The sequence below is a fragment of the Acinonyx jubatus genome, chromosome X (assembly GCF_027475565.1).
Source record: "Acinonyx jubatus isolate Ajub_Pintada_27869175 chromosome X, VMU_Ajub_asm_v1.0, whole genome shotgun sequence".
Lineage (NCBI taxonomy): Eukaryota > Metazoa > Chordata > Mammalia > Carnivora > Felidae > Acinonyx > Acinonyx jubatus.
This window is the reverse complement of record NC_069389.1, coordinates 77,994,151-78,006,918: the sequence shown is the minus strand read 5'-3', so window position 1 is coordinate 78,006,918 and position 12,768 is coordinate 77,994,151. Positions and strand designations below refer to the sequence as shown.

The following is a 12,768-nucleotide window of genomic DNA, read 5'->3' as shown; positions in this document are numbered from 1 at the left end:
GTCCCCTCCCAGACCATGAGAGCCTAGGGGGGCAACAACCTTGCCTTAGTCTTCCTCATTTCTCCAGCACACAACACAGAGCCTAGCACATGCTAGGCTGAGGATGCTGTGTAAGGCCTCATGTCCCACTCATAGCTGGAGGGAGCAGGACAGAGGTGTGGCAGAGAGAAATTAAAGAAAAAAGTGAAGGAGGAGAATATGGAAATCATAGGGAGATCAAAGTAAGTGTATATGGAGACCGGCAGCAGTTCTGTGAAGCACAAAGATGGGCAAGATGAAAAGGTTATGCAAAATAAGAGGGGTCATTTAAAAAAAACCCAGCATTTCTTCAGCATCCACTATGTGTGGATAACACTGTGTCAGACATTGTGGGTGTCAGGTTAAATAAAACACCTCTCTGTGATTTGGTTGGGAAGATAAGACAAAGACACACAAAGAGACCGACAACATCTATACATAAACAAATGTAAAGTTCTTAAAGTTCAGTACTATTTTCAACATGAAGACATTCAATACGAAGTTCCTCGGCAGTCAATAACATATTATTTTAAGAAATGTTAGATGTGGAAACTGACTTGCCTAGATAAGGTCTCAGCAAAGCTTAACAAAACTAAAGTAGAAACAACTTCCTTAGAACACTAAGGCAAATTGACATGAAATTGTGAATTTTAATACCATTCAAGAGTATTTCTCATTTCTATGGGTCCCTAATTGTATATTATGAGCTTTTTAAAAGCAGACAAGATCAGGGCTAGAAAGGGAGGAAAATATTCATGGAGAATATGAAAGGAGTAGATGGAAAAAAAGTGAATGAAAAACAGACAAAGAAGAGAATTTCACAGAAGAAATAATAACAATACACAAGACACAATAGGAATAAAGATATTCCTGTTCAGGAAACTTATGTACATATGAATTATCTATTTAAATGATGATGTTCAAATTACCTGTTTAAATGATGTTAATCTGATGGTTGTAATGTGTAATATGAGATTTTAAGAAAATAAACAAGAGGTGTTTTTTAAATTTTATGATATGCACTTAGCCAAAGGTAGTTGAAGGGATTCTATAAAAGGTATTAGAAACTGAAAATGGTAAGGTCATTATGTGAATAAGAGATAAGATATATTCTGAATGAAATAGTTGGTGTCTTTTTACTGGTTCCTAGGATAGGGAGTATTAATGTTCAAAGACATTATCCAGCAGCTCAACTTAATTGTTTTGTTTGTGATAGTGTAATGTTGGGATGGCTTAGACATTTATTTAGTTTATTTAATTGCATTGATCAAACCTTAAGTCACTACTAAGTGGTTAGTCTCAGAGACCAGCTGTAACCAAAGGGCTCAACAGGGATTGGTTGAAACCAAATGAGTTCATCAATTAAGCATTGTGTCCTAGGGTGTTGGGGAGAGTATAAAAGGGGGTGCAAGAGCCCTGCCACACTGGCTTTTCAGTAGTTTCTGAACATGTAGACAGCAGGATGTAAGACAGGTAAGTAGAGAAGCAAGCAGGTACCATAGTAATTGGCTAAGGATCTGAGTTAATGTGAGTGGTCAGACTATGAGCTCTGATGCTAGAAAAAGAGGTGTGTGTGGGTTAGTGTGGGGAGATGGTTAAAGGGGGTAGATTCACACTCTCGTTGAGTTGGGATTGGGATGTACCTTAAGTAAGGAGTAGGAATTTTGAGTGAGGTTGGAGAATGGGAAGGGAACAGGGAACAGATCTTGTTTATTGGGAGATAATCATACTGGCTTATTGTGGAACAGGAAATTCATGTTGGAAAAGCAGTAGGAAATAAGCTGATATCATATTTCCTGGGGGAGACATAGTTTAAATTCCAAAGAACAACACTTAAACTTAATCTTGAAGGTTACAGGAAATTAATAGAAAGGGACACAAATCCCTACTGAATATGGAATGTAAAACAAAGAGCAACAATACTTAAGGAAAATATTTGCCTTTCCCCCATATTTTCAGCATCAAACAAGTGTTTTTGTGGTCATAAAGAGGGAGGAAAACAGATTGAACCAGAAAAAGTACTGAACTCTCTACTTTGCCACTCTGGGATGGGCAGGGTTATGTCTTGGGTGATTGGGCTATTGGAATGAAGGCAAAAGTAAAACTCAACAAAACCCCCAAGTACAAGGAAGAATTGGGGAAATCATTGAGGTTTTTATGACTCAGGGGATTCTAAGAGCCCTTGTTTGTGGTTAAACATCTCAATATAGCAGTCTTTGCTTGGTTATTCCCAGCCAAGACATCTATTTATACAATGGCAGCCATGTCTCATCATAGAGTGGACCCTATTTCTGATGAGAGAAACAGAAGGTGGAGGGGCTTGGTCTTAGGCAAGTTAGCCTTTTTGAACCTGTTTCCTCACCTGTAAAGTGAGGGCAGTGGTAGTCTTGACCTCACAATAAAGGTAGCTCTTGTGATGTATGCATGAGGTACCACCTGTCAAGCGCTTAGCAACAGTACATATTCAATGCTCAATATTATAGTTACAATATATAATATATAATGGAATGTAATATTGATAATACTATATATAATATAAATATACAATAGAATGTAATATCAATAGTACAATTAAGTATTACAATATTAATGCTTTAAAGAATATATGTATCTTATGACTTACAGAATTACTACTTATATTACTTTAGGTGGGATTAGATGCCCCTTTGGTCTGGGTTTGGGCCCAGACCCAGGCCTAAATTTGAAGTAAACTGAACTTCTGGGTTTTGTGACATGGCAGCAGGGTAAGAGGGTGTAGCAGAGTGAGAGGCAATGGTGCAAGGTGTTGCGGCCATAGGAATATTAAATTCTGTGTCAGCCTTTGGTTTAATTTGGCACTGACTGTTATTCGAACAAAGCAGCATTGTAAGTGGTAGAGGAAGGGAGAGGCGGAAAATCAACACATTCTTGGAAATTAGATGTGGCTTTTGCTTTAACTATTTCATTTTCTTCAGCCACAAAAATATTTCTTTGCTTGTGGGCTCACAAGGAAACTCCCTTCCAGAACGTGGTACAAATCTAAGCTTCAGAGGAAGCTTCCATTTAAGATGACAAGAAGTTAGCAAGACTTCCCTTGATACTTGTTTGTTTTAATATGAGAACCCCTCACATACTGTTATTTAGCCTAGGAAGAAAGCTTTGCATTTACTTAGAGCCTCCTCAACCTCATTTCTTGTAGTTATGGCACATGTTTCCCTCAAAATTGACATCTGCTATATTTCCTGATAACCTTCCCTCAGTGTTTATAGTTGCAGAGATGTATACTTTACCCATTCTCTCCATGTGTTTATATGTTAGGCTTTTAAAATTTTAGGATAAAATTTTAGGATAAAGACTGTTGGTGCAATATTCATTCTCTAGTAGTTGCTCTCTTGGATCTCAGACATCTGGCATGATGCTATAGGAGCTGGTCCTAAGACAATATTCAAAGTACAGGGAAGCTCTGTGTGACCAAGTGAATGTAACTTTCTTGTTTTCTGTTTCTGTGGTATATATTTAAAGCAAAGTTTCAAGCAAAAAAGTCTGGGCATCACCTCTTCTTTATATATATAGCAATATAATAGCAATACAGTAAATGCCCACTTGTGATGTTAAGCTTATGTCAGTGATGATGTGATGGATTGCGTAGGGGACTGATATTGTCTTTTACTCCCATCCTTCAAGAAACAGCACACACTCACTGGACACTCAGTCTTTGCCCTTGAAGAGCTTACACCTTAGTTAAGAAACCACACCTTAATACATACTCTGTGTGCTATAATATAGATCAACCAATTCATTATACATAACATAGAAATGTGGAGTCATCTACATACATGATTTAATAGGAAAAAAATACACTTCCATACTTTAAGTGCCATCCATAGTTTACTAGGAATGTACAATTATAAACTTTCCTTAAGAGTTAAGTTGTTTTTGGTTGAAACTTAAATGTTCTGTGTCTTACCATAGGGATAAAGGAGCATACATATCTATAGTATTGTTGGTGTTAGGTATCAACTCAGATTTCCTAGAAGTAACTATTTTTTCTCACAAGTATATATTTTTATGGAGGGAGCAAGAAGGGCCAGAGAAAATTTCACAAAGTATGTATTTTCCATTAATCAGAAAATTGAGTCTTCACACCCATTGGTAATCTTTCTTTTCTTCTTGATTATACCTGTCCTGAATTCCTGGAAAGATGAATGCTAGGGATTTAACTAATGTTCCTAAGTAAAATGGGAGACTAGGATGCCTATAGCACTTCCTTAATTCATTTGTATTTAATTCATTTTGTGAATTGCTTTGAACCTGACTAGATAAAAAAACCTCTCTATTCTGAGGTTCCCATGAAAAGTAAATGACCTATTTAAATTGTGGGCAATTTCAATGGCTCATTTAGTCACTCTTGAAGCCTAAGAGGTACCAGAAAGCAGGAAACAGTGAGTATCTATAAGGTCTAGGCTCATTTCTTTTTTCCCTGTAACTACAGGCATAGAATTAACTTATAGCTCAAATATATGCTTATTCTTGTGTGCTGAGCAAAGCACATGCACATGAATCCTTTATGAGATTTCCCTATTTCACAGATGTAACAAGGAACTTTAAATACCCTTTAGGGCTCTGCAGATTTGCATAGTTCAAATTTTCTAGGCCTTTCAACTATCTGGAGACTTGTCTTTACATTTGGCCTTTCCTGAACTCAAGCCCCAAACAAAAAGAGCCTCAGCTTTTGTCACCAATGTTTCGGAGACCCTGAAGAGGGCTGGGTTTCTTTTGTTCCACTTTACCCCTTGGATTCACTCAGGGCTGCCTCTGGACATTTGGGACAGAAAACTTTTGGGTGATTGATCCCATTCTGTAAGCAGTTTAACTCCTCAGGAGCACACTGTCTCAAGTTCTAGGAAGATCTAAGCAATTGGGAGAATTTTAGGGAGATGGACAGACACGCCACAACTCAATACCATATGCGGCTGGTGTAACAGGGGAGGGGATCAAAAAGCACAGTGATCTCTAATTTTGGCTTTGCTGTTAGTTGTGTGACTTTCGGTTTCAGCCTCTCTGTGATCAGCTGGTTCTCAATCTGAAAACCCAGGGGGCTCAAATATACAGTGCCGTTCAGTTTTAACATTTAAAATGTGGAGGGGGGAGCTCACACTTACCTGACATTCTCAGTAGCACCTTCCCTTTTTAAAACTTTACTGTTGATAGCTGATGTTACATTTCAATATTAATCACTTTAGAACATTTTCCCTCGACTTTCCAATTGTTTAGAGGATAACAGAGGAGAAAGATAATGGATTTTGCAAATTTCTGTAGGAAAATTGTCAAATTCATTAACAATCTCTCAATACTAACTTTGGAATTCTTTCAAGAAGTGATTACTTCCCACAGTCCATTCACTCTTAATGCCCCGCTCCCCACCACATGAAACAATGTTCAAAAATTGAAAATCACAGAACAAGTGAAAAAGAAATCAGCTTAATACCACCACTCAGGTAAATTTTACTTTTCCTCAGTTTTTGTCTAAAAACATATGACTGTACGTGTCGCTTTGTAATACGCTTTCTCATTGGAAATATATTTCTTGAGGATATTTAGCCATGTAATAAAAGATTTTTAGATCACTTTTAACCTCTTTTTTCATTCCTTTCTTTCCCTTTAGGGCACCAGGGGCGGGCAAGGCCGAATCTCAGAGTGCTGCTGGCACTCCTGGTGATAGAACAATATGATCAAGTTATAAGGGTAGGGAGGGGTGGGGAGCGGGAAAGATTCCTTGAGAGAAAAAATTAAGAAAGCTCTACTTGAAGATCTAAGAAATTCCCGACAATAGAACTTTGTGTATGGTTTTCGGTAACCTTCAGCAGGGGGCGCACAGAAATTGTCGTCACTTTCCGGATAGCCTCCCGGATTTTACCCTCTAGAAAATTGTACAGTGTTTCCGGCTCTTCTCAGTTGTAGACGCTCGTAAGTTTCCGGCAGTTTCCGGGGAGACTCGGGGACTCTGCGTCTCTCTTGCTCTACTCCGCTCGCCTGGTGCGGCGGGGCAGGGTCCAGAGCTAATCATGGCGTCCCCGTCTCGGAGACTGCAGACCAAACCAGTCATTACTTGTTTCAAGAGCGTCCTCTTGATCTACACTTTCATCTTCTGGGTGAGAAACGGAGGAGCCCGGGGGCGGGTGGGGTTGCGGGCTTTGGTGGGGGGTGTGACGCTGAGCAGAGGGCGCTCAGGTCCGGGGTGGGGAGGGAAGCGCTGGAGGGGGTTGGCCGGCTGTCGCCGCAGTGACCCTGACGGTGGCAATGAGTTGCCGGGGTCTTGCTCGGGCATCTTGCCCGCTCCGGGGTCGGAGTGCTGGACGGTGGCAGCCAATAGGCTGTGCTGGGACACAGACGCGCTTAGGATTCGAATTTGAGGCGGGGGACGAGGAAGGGAGTTAACACCCCAGAGCTCTCAGAGGGTGTCCCCGGACCTTTTCGAGAGGCAAGGCTTGTCCCTCCCCTCTGAGGGCTCACTCGCTTAATAGTCTCTTTCTTTTCACTGCTTCGTAAGAGGGGAGTATTTCACAGGTAAGTATACTAATGGCTGCACTCCCGCCAACCTACCATCCGGCTTGCTTTTGTGTAGTATCCTTTTGTACGCTGTGCTCAACTCCGAACTGGGGTTGGGGGAGGGGGAAGTTTCAGGAACTCCTAGAAACACTTTTTTCCCTTCTCCAGGAAGGTGTTCTTCCTAGGGCAGGAGTAAAGCAGTTAAATAAGTTGTTATTCCTAGGACAGATATGCCACAGACTTCTGTTTATACAAAACAAAAAAAAAGATGAAGTTTAAGAATTTTGTTAAGATGCCTTCTCTAGCAGCCCCCCTGGTTTTGCCCTGGTTTCCTGGGTTACCTGGTGATCTAGCGTGGATTTATCAAGGCTTGTCCTTTTGTGAAGATCCCCTTCCTACCCCTTGTCTCCCATATCCCAGCCACAGCTCTGTGGCCACAGACTGCTAAATTCGTACACCTATTGTATCCTAAATACCCAGTGGTTTGTGGTTTGAAGGTGCTGCTGTGTATATTATACTTTCTGTTCTCTATTATACAGTGTATATTATACTTTCTGTTCTCTGGTTTCCCACATAGATCACTGGTGTTATCCTTCTTGCCGTTGGCATTTGGGGCAAGGTGAGCCTGGAGAATTATTTTTCCCTTTTAAATGAGAAGGCCACCAATGTCCCCTTCGTGCTCATTGGCACCGGCACTGTCATTATTCTTTTGGGCACCTTTGGCTGTTTTGCTACCTGCCGAGCTTCTGCATGGATGCTAAAACTGGTGAGTCCTTGTTTTCCTTAGAATTGATTCTTGGTTTTAGAAGAGTCTTATATGTTGTAGGCTTTGTTTCTTGAAACTGGCCACGGTCCTTTAGGATTTTTCCCGTTACTTCCCAAGTAACACTTCACCTTCCAGTTCCCACTTTTGTTGTGTTTCCCCTGCCCTTTTTAATAAAAACATGCTGAACTGATTGAGCAGACTATATTTTTCTTTGACTCTCTTTGCTGCTGTGATGTATCTTATTTATGCTGACCTGGACTTTCTTTTTATCCCACAGTATGCAATGTTTCTGACTCTCATTTTTTTGGTTGAACTGGTCGCTGCCATCGTAGGATTTGTTTTTAGACATGAGGTAAGCTTGAATTAGGCAACCTATTAATATGTTAAAAGTTATTCTCCTAGACATAAAAAACAGAGTTAAAGGCAATTTTTAAAAGTTCAAAAACCACTCTTAAAGCTTACTTTTATGTAATGCTTATTTTTTCTGCCTGTAGCTGACAATAATGGCTTTCTTGTAAAAATTCTAACCCATTTTTAATAAAAAAATTAGAAAATTGTAAAGACTGACAATCACAGAAGGAAATTACAGGTACCCATAATGACATGTATTTCCAGTTCTTTTTCTGTGTACAAGTACCTACTGAAGTGAAGATAGTACAATTTATAACTTTACTCATAGGACAATATTTAAAGCACAAAATTTATAACACAAGATTGATACCTTCTCCACTTATGCCACACATATTTATTTTTTTATTTATTTAATGTTTATTTATTTTTGAGAGAGAGAGACAGAGCATGAGCAGGGGAGTGGCAGGGAGGGAAGGAGACACAGAATCTGAAGTAGGCTCCAGGCCCTGAGCTGTCAGTACAGAGCCTGATGCCGGGCTTGAACTCACGAACTGTGAGAGCATGACCTGAGCTGAAGTCGGATGCTTAATTGACTGAGCCGCCCACGTGCCCCGTTATGCCACATATTTCTAACAGATTGGATATACTTAGTGCAAATCATCAAAACTTTAATATTGAATTAGAAATCAGAGTTCCACTGTTAAACCTGGGGTTGGGGAATCATTTGGTGAGTAGTGAAGGTTCTTCAATGAGAGTGTTTTACAAAGTGTGGTAGTACAGTCTCCCAAAGTAAGGTTTTGTAGCTTAAAAATTTTACAGGCATCAAATTTGTACTTAAAGTAGAGAAAAACTTGGGGAGGGATACAGGAGTACAGAGCTGCCACTTGAATAAATGCTCCCATAGCACTTTGAACTTGAGTGTTTATCATCTTTTATTGTAATGTTTTGCTTAGTAATCCTCTCAACTAGACTATATCCCATAGAGGACAGGATTGCACTGTAGAAATTAATTACCATACATGTTGTTATCGTCAAAGATATGATCATTGGTCAGATATGGGGATTTTTTATTTGACATAGAAACCTAAGAGACTTTGTAGAATTTTTATTTACTAGCATTGTATTTCTTTGCTGTAGATTAAGAACAGTTTTAAGAATAATTATGAGAAAACTATAAAGCAGTATAACTCTACGGGAGATTATAGAAGCGATGCAGTAGACAAGATTCAAAATACGGTAAGTGGTCATAGGTGGTGGCTTCTCAAGTGGGGAACACATTTCTTATCTCCTTAGAGAAGAGAAATAGGCCCCTGGCTACTAGGTGTTGTCCACTTGTACGATATTCTCATTACAATCTTTGATCAGGAGAAAATATGTCCCTGGAAAGATAGGTCCCTGGAAAGAAGTGTGGGATGATACTAAGTCACATATCTCCATTTTCTCCTAATCATTCTCCTCACATGTACACCTCTTCACTCTTCACATCACAGACCAAGTACTGTTAGTACCAACTAGAGCAGGAAAGTGAGTCCAGTGCAAAAATGTTACACTTGTTATTAGGGGAAAAAAAGGTGCTAATCTGTTGAATTACAATGCTGATTGAGGACAGCCACTTAAAAATATTAGGATAGCGATCATTGAGTATAATATTGTTTTGAGGACAAATTGCAGTCTAAGATGATAGGTTAAATGTTTGACTACAATGATGTAAACTATAAATGTGGTTTTTTTTTCAGTTGCATTGTTGTGGTGTCACCGACTATAGAGATTGGAAGGATACTAATTATTACTTAGAAAAAGGATTTCCCAAGAGTTGCTGCAAACTTGAAAATTGTTCTCCACAGAGAGATGCTGATAAAGTAAACAATGAAGTAAGGAGCCTTTAAAATTGTTTTATTTGAAAATATTAACTGAATACAGAGTTGACTCCATTTTTAATTTTTAGTCACAATAAACATAATCAGAAATAGGCAGGGCAAGTATTAGTCTCATTGAGTAAATGAGGAAACTGAAGCTCAGACAATTTCACTTGAGTTCACACAATGAGCAAATAACACTTTTAAATGCATAATCCAAGAGGTGGAACTTCTACTCTTCAAACTTCTGTCGAGAACATTGTGCCTGAGAGGAGATAAGATTTGTTATATAAAAGAGTAAATTTTAATACAATGACAAAGGCAGTGGTAGCTAAAGCTCCTGTTTTGGCAGAAGTGTTCCTTGTTGCTTGTGCTGTACTTAATATTTTATTTTCCACTCCCATTAGGGTTGTTTTATAAAGGTGATGACCATTATAGAGTCAGAAATGGGAGTGGTTGCAGGAATTTCCTTTGGAGTTGCTTGCTTCCAGGTAAGTCCTTGTAGTTAGGAGTGTTTTGTCACTGTTGTTAGATGTAAGCTAGAATATTTCCACTGTGAAGGATTCAGGGCACTTCCAGAGAAGCCACATTTTCACAAAGTGTCAGCTTCTCATCACAGTATTGCATGACTTTTATTTTATATAAGACACATATGGAGTCAATCATTTGCGTTTGGGTCTTAAATAGACCCAGTAAAGAAAACAGTAGCTTTGTTTTATTTTGGAGGGGATGTTTTGCTATTTTCATTCCAGTATTTGATGCCTTGGATCTTATGTTTTCCCGCACTGTTTTCCACAATTAGAATTCTCTAAATTTTATTCTCGGTTTACCGGCTCTTTGACCATAGCCTGTCATGCTTTGAAACTACAAAAAGCGAGACTTAGAATTACCTCCTAGTAGTACATACCTGGTTCCCTGTTGGGAATGGCAGTTTTCCAGCATCATAGTTTATTAATTAAACAAAAGCATTAGATAGATGGGAACAGTGTTTTTCGGTGCCGTAAAGATTCTACATGATTCAGATTTTTCTTTCCTGGGCTGCAACTGCCTGATGAGTTGCATATAAGGTCTGACTTAAAAAATTTTGATCACACGATCCCCACATTGAATATGTGCCTGTTACGTTGGGTATGTGCTATGTTGTGGGTCAAATTGTATTTTTTGAGTTGTGCTACTTCTCACTGTGACATGAAAATTTTGTGTTGTGGCTCTAAACAATTTTTTTTAGGGGTTGGGAGGTTTTCCTATATTAAACATCGTGGAGATAAAACTGAAAGAATTGATACACTTCATTTTGACTTATGTGATTGGTTTTGGAAGTCTAACCTTAATGCATTTCTAAAATAGCAGATATAGCTGTATCTCAATCTGTACTAATAGAATAGCCACTAGCACGTTTGAAAGGTTCTAATTAAATGAAATAAAAAATTGAATGCCTCAATCTAGCCCCATTTGAAGTGCTCAAAAGCCACCCGTGGCTAGTGGTTTGCTTATGGAACAGCCTTCACAGATGGAGATTTTATGTGATGAGATGCTTATGCTAAGCCAAATCCTTTTTGTTCTGATAGCTGATAAGTTATCTGGTAAGTTTCCCCAAAACTTAATGACATTTAGGACTTTTGTCAGTGACTGTTGTGAAATTCCAGGTCACAGTAGTGGTAAAACTTCCCTTATATTCTTTGAATGTTATTTAGGTGCTGCTGAGTATCAAACATAGCTGTCGAGAAAAACTTCAGGAAATTATTAGTGAATTAGACGTGAAAGGAAAATAAACCTATATCCTGAGGTCTTTAAGCTCTTTTGTGTGTGTGTGTGTGTGTGTGTGTGTGTGTGTGTGTGTGTTTAATTGTTTTTGTATTTTGTTTTTAGCTGATTGGAATCTTTCTAGCCTACTGCCTCTCTCGAGCCATAACAAATAACCAGTATGAGATAGTGTAATCAGCAAATCATGGGCTGACTCCTCTCCAATTTTAAGGTAAGTTCATTTTAGTCCTCAACTCTGTCTTGGTGTTTCCTTCAGCCTGTTTATGTGATGGATGGACTGAGTTTGCCAAGGTCTTGCCGAGTGGTGCATTCAAGTCTTGTTGGTACTGTGTTAGCCCTGCATAGGTAGGTCGGGTCTCTAAAATACAAGGCATGGCCACAAAGGGCAGAAGAGCCTTTCGGGGTTTTACCTACACATCAATCTAAAGGTCCTAAGTGGTCCCCTTTCTGACAAATTTGTACCTACATGGAAAAAAAATGGAGAATCCTAGTAGTGACCTTACTTGTCAGGTTCCCTGGGAAGTACACTCTGCTCTTGACCCAATATTGGCATTTTCCCTGGTCTTTTACTGAGTTTTCATTTACCACACTCCCCTGGTGAACTATTCTTAGAGCCATAAACGGATTTAGCCTACCTTGGAACCCGATTTGGAGGAAATATGTGTTTCAATACTTCCAGTATTTGAATGGTAAACCGTGAAAACTCTTGCTGGCTGAATTAATCCCTTAAGGTATCCTTCACATTTTAATTGAGCCACTGACTGGGAACACATGAAAGTCTTCATTAGCAGAGTAGATGCTAATGTGTGCAAGTGAATATAGATATTGAAATTTGGGTTATAAGTAAATTAACTTTTTTTCTTTAATTTTAGGACATTTACATCCCCCCCTGTGAACTATGATATTGCCTGGATGGAAGACAGCTTAACACTTCTTACCAATAGACCAAAAAATTACATCAATAGCCTGATTCAGTCAAGACATTTATTCAATATAGGTCCACCTTCTGGCCCATTCATGTTAGATCACTGAAAAATTATATAAATAGCCTGATTCAATCAAGACATTTGTTCACTATAGGTCCACCTTTTGGCCCATTCATGTTAGATCATTGAAACCCCTGTATCACTGTGAAACACTGGAAGAGCTAGTAAATTGTAAATGAAGCAAAGCTGTGTTCCTCTTGACTCTTATTTTGCTCAATGTGGGGCCTTGGGGCCTTTTATTTATTTTTAGAGAGAGAGAATATGAGCAAGGGAGGGGAAGGAGGAGAGAGAATATTTTTTTTAATGTTTATTCATTTTTGAGAGACAGAATGCAAGTTGAGGGGTAGTGGTGGGCAGAGAGAGGGAGACACAGAATCCAAAGCAGGCTCCAGGCTCTGAGCTGTTCTGAGCTGTCCGCACAGAGCCTGATGTGGGGCTCGAACCCACGAGCCGTGAGATCAGGACCTGAGCTGAAGTTGGACGCTTAACCGACTGAACC

At 39.2% G+C, this 12,768-nt stretch overlaps 1 protein-coding gene across 1 annotated transcript; it reads left to right on the top strand.

The window, feature by feature from the left end:
• Positions 1 to 1,444: 1,444 nt before the first annotated feature.
• On the top strand, positions 1,445 to 12,454 carry TSPAN6 (tetraspanin 6). The gene is made up of 9 exons (XM_027053823.2): positions 1,445 to 1,491; positions 5,663 to 6,149; positions 7,124 to 7,312; positions 7,590 to 7,664; positions 8,801 to 8,899; positions 9,400 to 9,534; positions 9,927 to 10,010; positions 11,389 to 11,494; positions 12,156 to 12,454. The coding sequence occupies exons 2-8, from the start codon at positions 6,063 to 6,065 to the stop codon at positions 11,455 to 11,457; spliced, it is 738 nt and encodes a 245-aa protein (XP_026909624.1). The 5' UTR covers positions 1,445 to 1,491; positions 5,663 to 6,062; the 3' UTR covers positions 11,458 to 11,494; positions 12,156 to 12,454.
• The last annotated feature ends 314 nt before the right edge of the window (positions 12,455 to 12,768 follow it).